Here is a 13868-nt window from a genome sequence, read left to right as displayed (position 1 = left end):
GTTGCCATAAGCTATGATGTAGGTCACAGATGCCACTCAGATCTGGTGTGGCCGTGACACAGGCCAGCAGCTACAGCTCCAATTCAGCCCCTAGCCTGGGAACCTCAATGTGCCATGGGTGCCTAAAAACACAAAAAATAAATAAAATAATAAAATAGAAAATAAGGTAGGAGTTCCCATGTGGCTCAGCAGAAACAAACCTGACTAGTATCCATGAGGATGCAAGTTGGATGCCTGGTCTTGCTCAGTGGGTTAAAGATCTGGCATTGCTGTGGCTGTGGTGTAGACTAGCAGCTGTAGCTCCAATTCGACCCCTAGCCTGGGAACTTCCATCTGCTGCAAATGCAGCCCTAAAAAGAAAAAAAAAAAGCATAACATAAAATAAAATGACAGACAAAAGTATGTCATTTTTGGTACAAGAAAGTGGAAAACTAAAAACAGAACTACCATTTGATCTAGGAATCCCACTCCTGGGCATCTACCCAGAGAAAATCATGACTCAAAAAGTCATATGTACTCCAATGTTCATTGCAGCACTATTTTCAATAGTCAAGACATGGAAACAACCTAAATGTCCATCGACAGAGGAGTGGATCAAGAAGATGTGGTACAGATACACAATGGAATATTACTCAACCATTAAAAAGAACGAAATACCAGCATTTTTAGCCACGTGGATGGACACAGAAATATCATGCTAAGTGAAGTCAGCCATACAATGAGACACCAACATCAAATACTTTCACTGACATGTGGAATCTGAAAAAAGGACAGACTGAACTTCTTTGCAGAACAGATGCTGACTCAGAGACATTGAAAAACTTATGAACTTATGGTCTCCGGAGGAGACAGTTTGGGAGTGGGGGGATGTGCTTGGGTTGTGGGATGGAAGTCCTGTGAAATTGGATTGTGATGATCATTATACAACTACAGATGTGATACATTCATCAGAGTAATAAAAAAATAAATTAATAAATAAAAAGAAAAAAGAAAAAAAAGAAAGTGGAATAAATTCACCTATTGAAGAAAAATACCGGAAGTTCTCGTCGTGGCTCAATGGTTAATGAATCCGACTAGGAACCATGAGGTTGTGGGTTCAGGACCCCTGGCCTAGCTCAGTGGGTTAAAGATCCAGTGTTGCCATTGGCTGTGGTGTTAGGTCGCAGACACGGCTTGGATCCTCTGTTGCTGTGGCTCTGGCATAGGCCAGAGGCCACAGCTCCAATTAGACCCCTAGCCTGTGTACCTCCATGTGCCACGGGTGTGGCCCTAGAAAAGACAAAACAGAAAAAAAAGAAAAAGAAAAATACCTGAATTCCTTTCGTGGCTCAGAGGTAACAAACCTGACTAGGATCCATGAGGATGCGGGTTCACTCCCTGGCTTCATTCAGTAGGTGAAGGATCCAGCGTTGCAGTGAGCTGTGGTATAATTGCAGATGTGGCTTGTATCTGACATGTGGTATAATTGCAGATGTGGCTGCAATGTAGGCCAGCAGCTGTAGCTCTGATTCGACCCCTAGTCTGGTAACTTCCATATGCTGCCTATGTGGCCCTAAAAAGCAAAAATAAAAAAAATTTTAGAAATGAAATACTGAGGAGTTCCCGTTGTGGCACAGTGGTTAACGAATCTGACTAGGAATCATGAGGTTGCAGGTTCGATCCCTGGTCTTGCTCAGTGGGTTAAGGATCCCGTGTTGCCGTGGCTCTAGTGTAGGCCGGTGGCTACAGCTCCGATTGGACCCCTAGCCTGGGAACCTCCATGTGCCGCGGGAGCGGCCCTAGAAAAGGAAAAAAAAAGAAATACTGAAAACAAATCAAATAGCAAAAATCAGCCACTGGCCATACATAGAAAACGCATCTAAAAGAACGTGATTTAGATAGGTGGATAGAAAAGGAACGAAGAAATCACAAGGCAAATACAAACAAAAAAGTTAAGAACCACAATATTAAACAATGTTAATTTCAAAGTAAAAATAATTGAAAAGAGGAATAATAGAATATAAAACTACAACAAAGATCTAACTTGAGGGTTTTTTTGTTTGTTTGTTTTGGCCAGGTCTATGGCATATGGAAGTTCCTGGACCAGGAACAGCAGTAACCTGAGCTGCTACAGTGACCACACCAGATCCTTAACTTGCTATGCCACAAGAGAACCCCCTAACTTGAATTTTATATACCAAAAATAATACAGCGCCAAAGTTGGCAAAGAAACTAGAGGAATTAAAGAAAGAATAAACAGAAACATAGTACAGTAAAGGATTTTCAATTTACCTCTCAGCCCAAGACAGATCAAGTGAACAAATACAATTGGTTCTTTGCATCCACAGATGCAGAACCCATAGACACAAGGGGCTGACTGTACTATGCCATTTTATATAAGATTTGGAATTTATGGGGGATCCAGATACTGAGGGATGACTGTATACTGACTTCTATGCCCTGAAAACAGAGAATACAAATGCTCAGGAAATAGCCATAATAGTAACTGTACATGAGGCCACAAAGAAAACATCAGTAAAAAGTTCAAGATAGTATGAGAAATAGTATTAGAAATGAACAAAATATATGTTACCTATATATTAAAAAACAAAAACCTCAAACAAATGTTAAATAAAAATCAAAAGTGAAATCAGAACATCAAGCTATATGTCAATAATAAAATACTGTATGGCATAATCTGTGTAGCTATATAGGATATGACTAAAGCAAAGCTAAAAGGAGTTCCCTTCGTGGCTCAGTGGTTATGAATCTGACTAGGAACCATGAGGTTGTAGGTTCGATCCCTGGCCTTGCTCAGCAGGTTAAGGATCCAGCGTTGCCATGAGATGTGGTGTAGGTCACAGACATGGCTCGGATCTGGTGTTGCTGTGGCTCTAGCGTAGGCCGGTGGCTACAGCTCTAATTCGAACCCTAGCCTGGGAACCTCCACATGCTACGGGAAAGGCCCAAGAAATGGCAAAAGGACAAAAAAAAAATAAAATAAAATAAAGCAAAGCTAAAAGGATAACTCACAGTCTTGAATTCTTGAGAAAATGAAAAACTAAGCTTTCAACCCAAGAAATTCACAGAATAACAGCAGCAACAGCAAAAACAATAAAATCTAAGGAAAGCATAAAGCAAGGAGAAATTCAAATACAGAAAAGTTATATTAACTAACCAGATCAATTAAAAAAAAGTACAGATATATAAAATTAGAAAAAAGAATGGAAAAATAATCACAGAATCAAAAGATATTAAAAGAATACATGACATTATATCCCCCAAATTTATCTCAAATCCTATGAAATGAATGACCATAGAGATTATGACACCATACAAAGTGACCTGAAGAGTATATGAAAATCAGACTTACTCTGCCAAATGAAGACAGGTACCCAAGAATTGGTTCACCTCCAAAACATATGAATGAAGGAAACAATGAATAACTGAATTAAATTAAAAAATCAAGGTCTGATGATATCTGATGATACCAAAACATCAAAAAGCATGTAACTGTGATCTAATTAACATTATTCTAGAACACATAATAAAGATAAAGCAAGCTTCAAAGTTCCCACTGTGGAGCAGTAGGTTAAGAAATCAACTGCAGAGGCTCTGGTCACTGTGGAAACGCTAACTCGATCTTGCTGCCAGATCCTTTAACCCACTGTGTTGGGCCAGGGATGAGCACCCTCATCTCCACAGAGACATTGGATCCTTAACATGCAGTGGGAACTCCTGAATTTTTTTTTTTTTTTTTTTGTCTTTTTGCCATTTCTTGGACCACTGCGGCATATGGAGGTTCCCAGGCTAGGGGTCGAATCGGAGCTGTAGCCATCAGCCTACGCCAGAGCCACAGCAATGCGGGATCCGAGCCGCGTCTGCAACCTCCACCACAGCTCACGGCAACGCCGGATCGTTAACCCACTGAGCAAGGGCAGGGATCGAATCCGCAATCTCATGGTTCCTAGTAGGATTCATTAATCACTGAGCCACGACGGGAACTCCAAACTTTTTGTTTTTTTAACCATTAGTATATATTTTTTTCAAATGCAAAAATCAGCTTTAAAAGAGAATGTTTATCCTGCTCTATAGCACTGGGAACTATATCTAGTCACTCATGATGAAGCATGATGGAAGATAATGTGAGAAAAAGAATGTATATATGTATGTGTGACTGGGTCATCTTGCTGTACAGTAGAAAATTGACGGATGACTGTAAACCAGCTAAAATGGAAAAAATAAAAATCATTTAAAATAAAAGAATGTTTTTACAGAACAGAGTTAAAAGGCACAGAAACTTGTTAGTTTTATACTCTATAATTATAAAGAAGGAATAAAAAGAAACATTTTACTTAAGCTAAAGTCAGAGATACCACTGTTTCTCTTTTAAATGAATGAAGTAAAAACTGAAAGTGAATTAAAAATAAAAATGAAGTAAAATTTAAAGTTTGGTAACTGAGACAAACCATTTTATACAAAGGGCTCTTGATGTCTCAATGTGAGATTTATTCCTACATAACTGGATGGAATCAGTGAGAGCACTTTCTTCAACCTATGGCTTTTCCTTCTTGGAAAAAATTAAATAAACCACTCAAATAATTCACATCCTTATTCTATTTTCTTTTTTCACTGCATTTTCCAGTGCATCATCAAAATGTGAAAGAATATGGAAAAGATAAAGCATATAAAAGAGAAAAAGCTGCTGCATATAGTATACTTAGAATCATATACTTCGTGTGTATGATCAATAGAAGAAAAAACTGAAGAAATTTCTCTTATCAATTACTTTACCTTAGATTTAACAATGCACCTTTAACCCTTCTTTTTCTTGTTAATGCCAGCATTTAAGAAAATACTTTTAAATGACAAAGGAGGCAAGAACACAATGGAGAAAAGACAATCTCTTCAATAGTGGTGCTAGGAAAACCAGACAGCTACATGTACAAGAATGAAATCAGAACATTCTTTAACCCCATACAGCGAAATAAACTCAAAATGGATTAAGGACCTAAACATAAGGCCAGATACTATAAACTCCTAGAGGAAAACATAGGCAGAACCCTCTTTGACATAAATCACAGCAATATCTTTTTGGATCCACCTTGAGTAATGAAAATAAAATGGAATCTAATTAAATTTAAAAGCTTTTGCAAAGGAAACCATTGAAAAAAAAAGAGAAGACAACCCAAAGAATGGAAGAAAATCTTTGCAAATGAAGAAATGGGTCAAAGGATTAATCTCCAAAAGATAACCTTATGTACATTAATCTCCATATACAAACATTTCATGCAGCTTTATACATAAAAAAATACAACCCAATCAAAAAATGGGCAGAATATATAAATAGACACTTCTCCGAAGAAGACAGATGGCCAAAAAACATACAAAAAGATGATCAACATCACTATTATTAGAGAAATGCTAATCAAAACTAAAATGAGGTATAACCTCACATTAGTCCAAATGGCAATCGTCAAAAAATCTATAAACAGTATATACTGGAGATGGTACGGAGAAAAGGGGACTCTCCTACACTGTTGGTGGGAATGTAAGTTGGTGCAACCACTATGGAGGACAGTACGGAAGTTCCTTAAAAAACTAAATATAGAGCTATGATATGATCCAGCAATCCCATTCCCAGGCATATGTCTGGAGAAAACCATAATTCGAAAAGATACAGGCATCTCAACGTCCATTGCAGCACTATTTATAATAGCCAAGACACGGACCCAACATAAATGTCCATCAACAGAGGAATGGATAAGAAGATGTGGAACATATATACAATGGAATATTACTCAGGCATAAAAAGAAAGAAAGAATGCTATTTGCAGCAACACAGATGGACTTGAGATTATCATACTGAGTGAAGAAAGTCAGAGAAAGACAAATATCATATGATATTACTTATATGTGGAATCTAATAAAAATGATACAAGAAAACTTGTTTATAAAACAGAAACAAACACAGATTTCACAACCAATCTTACGGTTACCACAGGGGAAAACATGGGGGGGAGGAATTGGGAGGATGTTGAGTAGCAAATACACATGACTATATAGAGTGGATGATTAATAAGAACCTACTGTATGGCACAGGGAACTCTACTCAATAGTTTTCAATAATATAAATGGGAAAGGAATGGATATATACACATGTACATAACAGATTCACTTTGCTGTAATTAACACAACATTGTAAGTCAACTATACTCCAATAAAAAGTACTTCTACTTTTTTTTTTTTAGGACTGCACCTGCAGCATATGGATGGCCCCAGACTAGGAATCAAACTGGAGCTGCAGTTGCAGGCCTACACCACAGCCACAGCAACACCAGATCCTTAACCCAATGAGGAAGGCCAGAGATCAAACCTGCATCTTCATGGATACTAGTCAGGTCTGTAAAACACTGAGCCACACACAACAGGAACTCCCAAAAATACTTTATTTAAATAGAGACATAAACTTGAACAAAGAATCAAATCAGATTATGGCAATTTTAAATATTTACAAAGTATTACAACTAAATTACGTGAACATTTAATTTCCTGCTATAATTTTAATTATCCTAAAACTAAATTTCCTACAATTTTAATTGTCTTACTTTCTGACTGTCTTAAAGAGGAAAAAGATGTAAGTTACCTGAAGTTGATGAACAAATCCAGCATTAGGATTAATACAAAATCTTCTTTCTTGAACATAAGCAAATGCATCCCTGGGAAAAAAATAAAACTAAGGTGATAATGTCACTTCATGAATTAATCTAAATTTTTCCAGAATTTATGTAAAATAGGAACTTCTCTAACAATTTACCTAAAATAGAAAATCAGGAGTTCCCATCATGGCTCAGTGGTTAACGAATCCAACTAGGAACCATGAGGTTGTGGGTTTGATCCCTGACCTTGCTCAATGGATTAAGGATTCAGCGTTGCCGTGAGCTGTGGTGTAGGTCGCAGATGCAGCTCAGATCTGGTATTGCTGTGGCTTTGGTGTAGGCCGGTGGCTACAGCTCCAATTCAACCCCTAGTCTGGGAACCTCCATATGCTGCTGGGTGCAGCCCGACAAAAAGACAAAAAGACAAAAAAAAAAAAAGAAAATCATAGTAATTCAGCTTGTACTACAGGGAGGCAGTGAGTTGTAGTGGAAAAACCAATGACACGATCAGACTATATATCACCTAAGGAGTTCCCATCGTGGCGCAGTGGTTAACGAATCTGACTAGGAACCATGAGGTTGCGGGTTCGGTCCCTGCCCTTGCTCAGTGGGTCAAGGTTCTGGCGTTGCCATGAGCTGTGGTGGAGGTTGCAGACACGGCTCGGATCCCGCGTTGCTGTGGCTCTGGCGTAGGCTGGCATCTACAGCTCCGATTAGACCCCTAGCCTGGGAACCTCCATATGCCACGGGAGCGGCCCAAGAAATGGCAAAAAGACAAAAAAAAAAAAAAAAAATCACCTAAATAGCCTTTTGCTTCCCAGCTGTATGTCCTAGGGGACACTTCAGAACTTCTCTAAGCTTTATTTTTCTCATCTATAAATTGTGGATTATAACAATTCCTATCTTGGAGCACTACTGTGAAGATGGAAGACAATAAGCATAAAACATTTTGTATAGCATCTGTCACACAGTACATGCTCAGATATTATCACTGGTTAAATAAGAAGTATATCAACTTCCTTGTGTTGTTGAGATAAACGTGCCTGGAATAGTACATGGCACATGGCAGAGACCCAATCAATGGAAATTATTTTCACTATTAATATTACTACTGACATAGCCCCAAGTAATAAAGAGAATAGAGGAAAAAAGAAGGTCTACCAAGGATTAATCTTTTTCAATTAAATAAAGAATTTGCATTCAAATAAAATTTCTTTAAGAACACTTTTAAGCAAACTTTTCCATTATAATTTAAAGATAAAAAATATCAAACAAACCAAAGCATCTGAATGTTTACTATGTGTCAGGCATGTGGATCCAATGCTGATCACAGCTCAAATGGAGAGTAACAGAGAACATGGCAAAAGAATGGAAAGGTTGATAGGGGCATGTCATGTGAAGTTTCACTAGCATATTAAGAATTATAAAGGATCAGGAACCTTTGGGTGCTTTTTAGGGTAAGCTGCTACCTCATCAGATTTATATTTTGAAAAACATCATTTTGATTGTGGTGTGGAGAAAGAACAAAACAGACTAGAGAAGGAAGAAACATGAGACCTCTAAGAAGGCAACTACTGAAAGAGTCCAAGGGACTGTCCAAAGGACTGTCCAAGGGACTGGAGCTTAGATTAGGGAGACTCAATGATGAAAAGGGAGTCTGACTCAAGGTATATTTCAGGATACAAAACAGATAGGATTTGGTAATGGATCAGCCTGGGAGATGAGAAGTGAAAGCAAAGGAGGTATTAATGATTACAAGAGATTTCTAACTTATATGCACTAATAAAGTAAACACTGTTCACTGGCCAGCTCTTCTTTGTTTTAGGGTGAAAGCTCATCAGCCTGTCTCCCTCTCCCTCTCTCTTGTCCCCTCCTTCCTCCCTCTCTCTCTCTGTCTATGCAATATGCTTGGAAAAAATGACTGGATAAAACAGGCAACAATGGACTGTGAACAAACACTAAAACGATTCTTAGGTAATTTTTCATTCAACTACTATTGAAGGATAACAGAAGAAATTAACCTTTTAAACAGAGTAAACAATTATGTCTTTTTTTAAAAGCAATTACATCTTTGTCTAAGAATTTTTACACTCAGATTAACCAATTCCCTAGTAGTAAGCAAGCAGTTTCCCATGAGTTTTTCCAACTATAATTACCTTGGGTTTTTAAAATAACAAGAGTTAGCACTAGCTCCATAAAATAAGACTATGTTAGCCTAAGCAAATCTATACAAGGTAGACAAGCTACGAAGATTAGGAGACTAACCATGGGCCTGCCTAGTCAAACATGACTAGATGACAAAATCAGGAGAATACTAACTTCAAACTCCCAAACCATCTCAATTAAGCTTCATTTTAATGAGAATTTAAATTGTGGCTAGGTTTCAGAATACTTTCTTACCTGTACTTCATTCCAAATGTTTCCATAATGTATGCAATAACAAAGGCAGCACTGAAGAGGGGGAAAAAATTTTAGAAAAAACAGAAAACACAACTCATTAATTAAATGCTAAAGAAAGAAAGATTATTTCTAACTTCATACCTCCTGGAGATCCCTGCATTCCCATGGACAAGAACTTTTCCTGAAAAACAAGAAATAGTTATTCTGATAGAAAAACACCTGATTCAGGAGCTAAAATATACTGAAACCATGTATCATACCATACTAAAATAAACCTTTTCTTAAACATTTTATATATTTTATATATACAACTTGGATACTTAACTAGTTTTTAAATCTTTGTAATTTATTTATATTAACTGTGTGGAGACTGCAATAGACTTTTAGGTTAAAGAGAGTTAAAGCTGATTGAGAATCTAAAAATAGTTCTAAAGGAATATTTAAGAAAGCCTGTCCAGAGTTCCCTTGTGGTGCAGCAGGTTAAGGATCAGCCTTGTCATTGTAGAGGCTCGGGTTCAATCTCTGGCCCCGAAACTACCACATGCTATGGGCAAGGCCAAAAAAAAAAAAAATGAAAGCCTATCCAGATGAGACAAGAAATTGTGAAAATATAAATTTGGGAAGTCTATTATACATAATTACAACTTTCATTTCCTGCATTTAAGACAAAATAGTAAACAATTAACATAACAGATAATCTCCTAAAAATAAACATAAGCTAAATAAAGAAAATATTATTTACCTCCACTTTGTAAGCTCCCATCAATAAATTCTTTAGTCTGAAGGCAAAAGACAATGTGTTTAATAGACATATAGATTAACATAAGCATAAAATATGTACATACATAGAAACGAAACATATCAAAAATAATTTCCTAATTTATATGAATAAAAATTACATTAAGTCAAAAATCTCCAAAATGCTACAAATACACTACTATAAGTTTATTTTTTAAATAAGTTTAAATTTTACTTTGAATTTAAGAAATTTAAAGTGTGATTTCTAAAATATTTGGAGATTACAAAAAGGTTTTGAAAATAATAAATTTTCTTTAAAATATAATCCCAGGAATTCCCATTGTGGCACAATGAATCTGCGATATTTTGGGAGTACTGGGACACAGGTTCGATCCCCAACCCAGCACAGTGGGTTAAGGATCCAATGTTGCCAGGGCTGTAACAATGATCCAACTACGGCTCAGATCTAATCCCTGGCCCAGGAAACCCACATGCTGAAGGATGGCCAAAAAAGAAAAAAAAAAAATATAATCCCACAATTTTCAGACATAACAAAGTAAAGGTAGTGTAGGAGAAGATCATGTTTCATTAAGTCTTAGAAACACAATTAAGAGGCCAAGTCATAAATTTTAAATGATATTAAAATACTGATGCTTACCATGGGGAAAAAACGTATTATATTTTCAACTGGATTATCAGCAATATCCAAGACTAAATATCTGAAAATAGAAGAGTTTGTGATAAGCACACTTTCAGATAAAACTGTCTTCATACATAGAAAATTTGGAAATTTCTTGGCAACCCTGAAAATAATGCAAAACAACTTTCAAAATACCATATTTCCAAGAACCAAGCCATAGATTTTATACTGTTTGAAGGCAGAGCATTTAAAGCCTTAAATAACTTGTAACATTTCTGATATCTTAGTATAAAAACATCTATCTGCTTAAAAACAGAAAAATCACAAGTGGGAAGAAATCTTCCTTTAGATCAGAGTGGACCTAGAAAATAAAGACAAAAATCTGTTTTCCTTTTTGTCATTCTTCTGTTTCTACCAATTTCTTAAGGACTAGATGATTCTTCTCTGGGTAGCCCTGCCACCTCTACTCACAATCCTAAAGAGGACAATTCAGAGGAAGCCCCAAGTCTGAGAGAAGGAACTAACCAAAATAGAAGGCAGTATGCTGATGGAGACGTGAGTCAAACTTTCACCATCTGAACTAACCTTCTTCAGTAACACAAAAAACGACCAAAACACCACCTGTCCTGGAATATTACATCTTTAAAAAAACCCTTAAAATAAGGCATTTTAATATACTAGTCCTTATTTTGTGAAAAACTTCCATTTCTAACCTATTCAAACAAACCTGTTATAAATAATTGTTATAAAATTAATTTTTGGAGTTCCCATTGTGGTGCAACAGGATCAGCAGCATCTTGGGAGGACTGGGATGCAGGTTCAATTCCCAGCCCTACACAGTGGGTTAAGGATCCAAAGTGGCTTAAACTGCAAATGCGGTTTGGATCTGATCCCTGGCCTGGAAACTCCATATGCTACCGAGCAGCCAAAAAAAAAAAAAAGTTTTTAAAGTCAACTCTGTCTTATTTTTCTTTTTTTGCTTTTTCTTTCTTTCCTCTTTTTTTTTTTTTCTTTTGTTTTGGCCATGGCATACAGCAGGTTAATGTGGGACCTCAGTTTCCAGATCAGGGATTGAACCCAGGCCGCAGTGATGAAAGCACAGATCCTAACCACTAGACCATCAGGGAACTCCCCCAATATTGCTTTCTTTAGTGGTCATTTTGGTGGTAGCAACTTCAATAAATTCAGGGCTTATCACAGAGGAGTTGAACCCAGGCGCTAAAATCAAAAATTCTATACAAATTAGAAATGTATAGTATGGAATTTTAAAATAACATTTTTGGAGTTCCCATTGTGGTTCAGCTGGTTAAGGACCTGACATAGTCTCTATGAGGATGTGGGTTCAATCCCTGGCCTAACTCAGTGGGTTAAGATCCAGCATTGCCACAAGCTGTGGTGTAGGCTTCAGCTGTAGCTCCAATTCAACCCCTAGGCCAGGAACTTCCACATGCTGTGGGCACAGCCAAAAATAAAACAAAACAACATTTTCAATTTCTTCAATATACATAGCCTATATGTGTATATATACATAGTACACATACAGAATAAGAAAATTTAGAAGGAAATATACCAAAATGTTAACCAAAGTTAAGTTCCTCTGGGTTGTGGAATTATGGATGACTTTTTTTGGGGGGGGGAGGCACTCAAGGCATATGTAAGTTCCTAAGTCAGGGATCAAACCCATGCCACAGTAGTAACCTGAGCAGCTGCAGTGACAATGCAAGATCCTTAGTCTGCTGCACACTCCACAAAAGAACACTTCCATACATTCCCTTTTTAAAACCAGTTTTTATTAAAATTGAAAAATGTGTATACCTGGTAAAAAAAATTCTAGCAGTATAAAGATTTTTGCAATGAAAAATAGGGTCTCTCTCTACCATCCCTGACCCTAAATTTTCCTTCACAGAAGCAACCACTGACAAGTTTCTAGTTCAAAAATTTTCTATACATAACAAGAATATATGCCTAATGTACTGCATAAATTTTTAAACACATTAAGAGTACACACATGGCTCTGCACCACTGCTTTCTTCATTAATAAATCTTGGCGAAGTCCGTATCAGCACATACACATTTCATTCTTATTCATGGTTGTGGTATTCGATGTTACATTTACACAATGTATTTTAGAGTATATTACACTGATGGACATTCAGGATGCTTTCACAAACAACATATTTTTACAATAAATTTTTTAAAATAATAAAGTAAAATATTAAAATATAACATAATATCCTTTTATATAACTATCTCTAAAATGATATCCAAGGAAGAGTTAATAGTAGCTACCTCCTAGCTTAGAGTATTAAAAATCATCAGATGCTCAACTATACTCATTATAAGAGAAATGAGAATAACAACTTAAAACTACATCATTTTTACTCCAGGAGATGGGAAATATTCAAAAAGTTATATAATTCTGTCTTGGAGAGATACCAAGGAAAGAGTCACTCTCATTCACTTCATTGTGGGAGTGTACACTGAAACAACTCACTGGAGGGCAATTTGTAGTTTCTATTAAAATTTAAATACCTGCATTCTTTAATTCAACAATTCCACTTCTACAAATTTATCCTACAGATATATTCACACATGAATTAAATGACATATACAGGGATACTCACTACATTAGCCAAAGTCTGGAAATAATCTAAACATCCAACAATAGGAGATGGGTTGAATAAATTTTAGTAGAGTAATACAATGCATTACTGTGCAACTTAAAAATAATGCAGGAGTTCCCATCGTGGCAAAGTGGAAACGAATCTGACTTGGTCTGTGGGTTGATCCCTGGCCTCGCTCAGTGGGTTAAGGATTCGAAGTTGCTGTGAGCTGTGGTGTAGGTCAAAGATGCAGCTCCGATCCTGCATTTCTGTGGCTGTGGCGTAGGCCAGCAGCTACAGCTCCAATTAGACCCCCTAGCCTGGTAACCTTCACATGCCACAGATGCGGCCCTAAAAAGCCGAAAAAAATAAAAAATTAAAAATAGAAAATTAAAAAAAATTAAAAGAATAATGTAGCTAAGTAATAATATACAGCAATCTTAAAAATACATAATTTTTTTTAAAGCCAAAGTTGACCTAAAAGAATATGTTTATATGTGTAATATAACTCTGGAAATAAACTCAAAAAGAAGTTAACGACAAATACCTCTGGGAGGGGGAACTGAGTATCTAGGTCACAGGAATAGGAAACCTGCTTTTCAGTATACATTCTTCTGAACTTTTGGTATTTCACAAAATGTGCACTTATTTAAAATATTTTTTAAATTATAGTTGATTTACAATGTTGTACCAATTTCTGCTGCACAGCAAAGTGATCCAGTCATACATTTATATACATTTCCTTTCTTACATATCTTCCATCATGGTCTACCCTAAGAGACTGGATATAGTTCCTGTGTTATACAGTAGGACTTCATGCTTATTCATTCTAAATGTAACTGTATGCAT

General features: G+C 36.5%; 1 protein-coding gene across 2 annotated transcripts in view; it reads right to left on the bottom strand.

Annotated features, from left to right (window-relative positions):
- Positions 1-13868, bottom strand: part of STYX (serine/threonine/tyrosine interacting protein) — a 49784-nt gene that overhangs the window by 12085 nt on the left and 23831 nt on the right. For both annotated transcript variants that reach the window (XM_047767346.1, XM_047767347.1), the window contains exons 5-9: positions 10435-10495; positions 9781-9817; positions 9180-9219; positions 9039-9089; positions 6626-6698 (exon numbers count right to left, since the gene is read on the bottom strand). In XM_047767346.1, the coding sequence (XP_047623302.1) occupies positions 6626-6698; positions 9039-9089; positions 9180-9219; positions 9781-9817; positions 10435-10495 (262 nt within the window). The remainder of the gene's footprint in view (positions 1-6625; positions 6699-9038; positions 9090-9179; positions 9220-9780; positions 9818-10434; positions 10496-13868) is intronic.

Source organism: Phacochoerus africanus, chromosome 2 (assembly GCF_016906955.1).
Source record: "Phacochoerus africanus isolate WHEZ1 chromosome 2, ROS_Pafr_v1, whole genome shotgun sequence".
NCBI lineage: Eukaryota > Metazoa > Chordata > Mammalia > Artiodactyla > Suidae > Phacochoerus > Phacochoerus africanus.
This window is presented reverse-complemented; position numbering and strand designations above follow the sequence as displayed.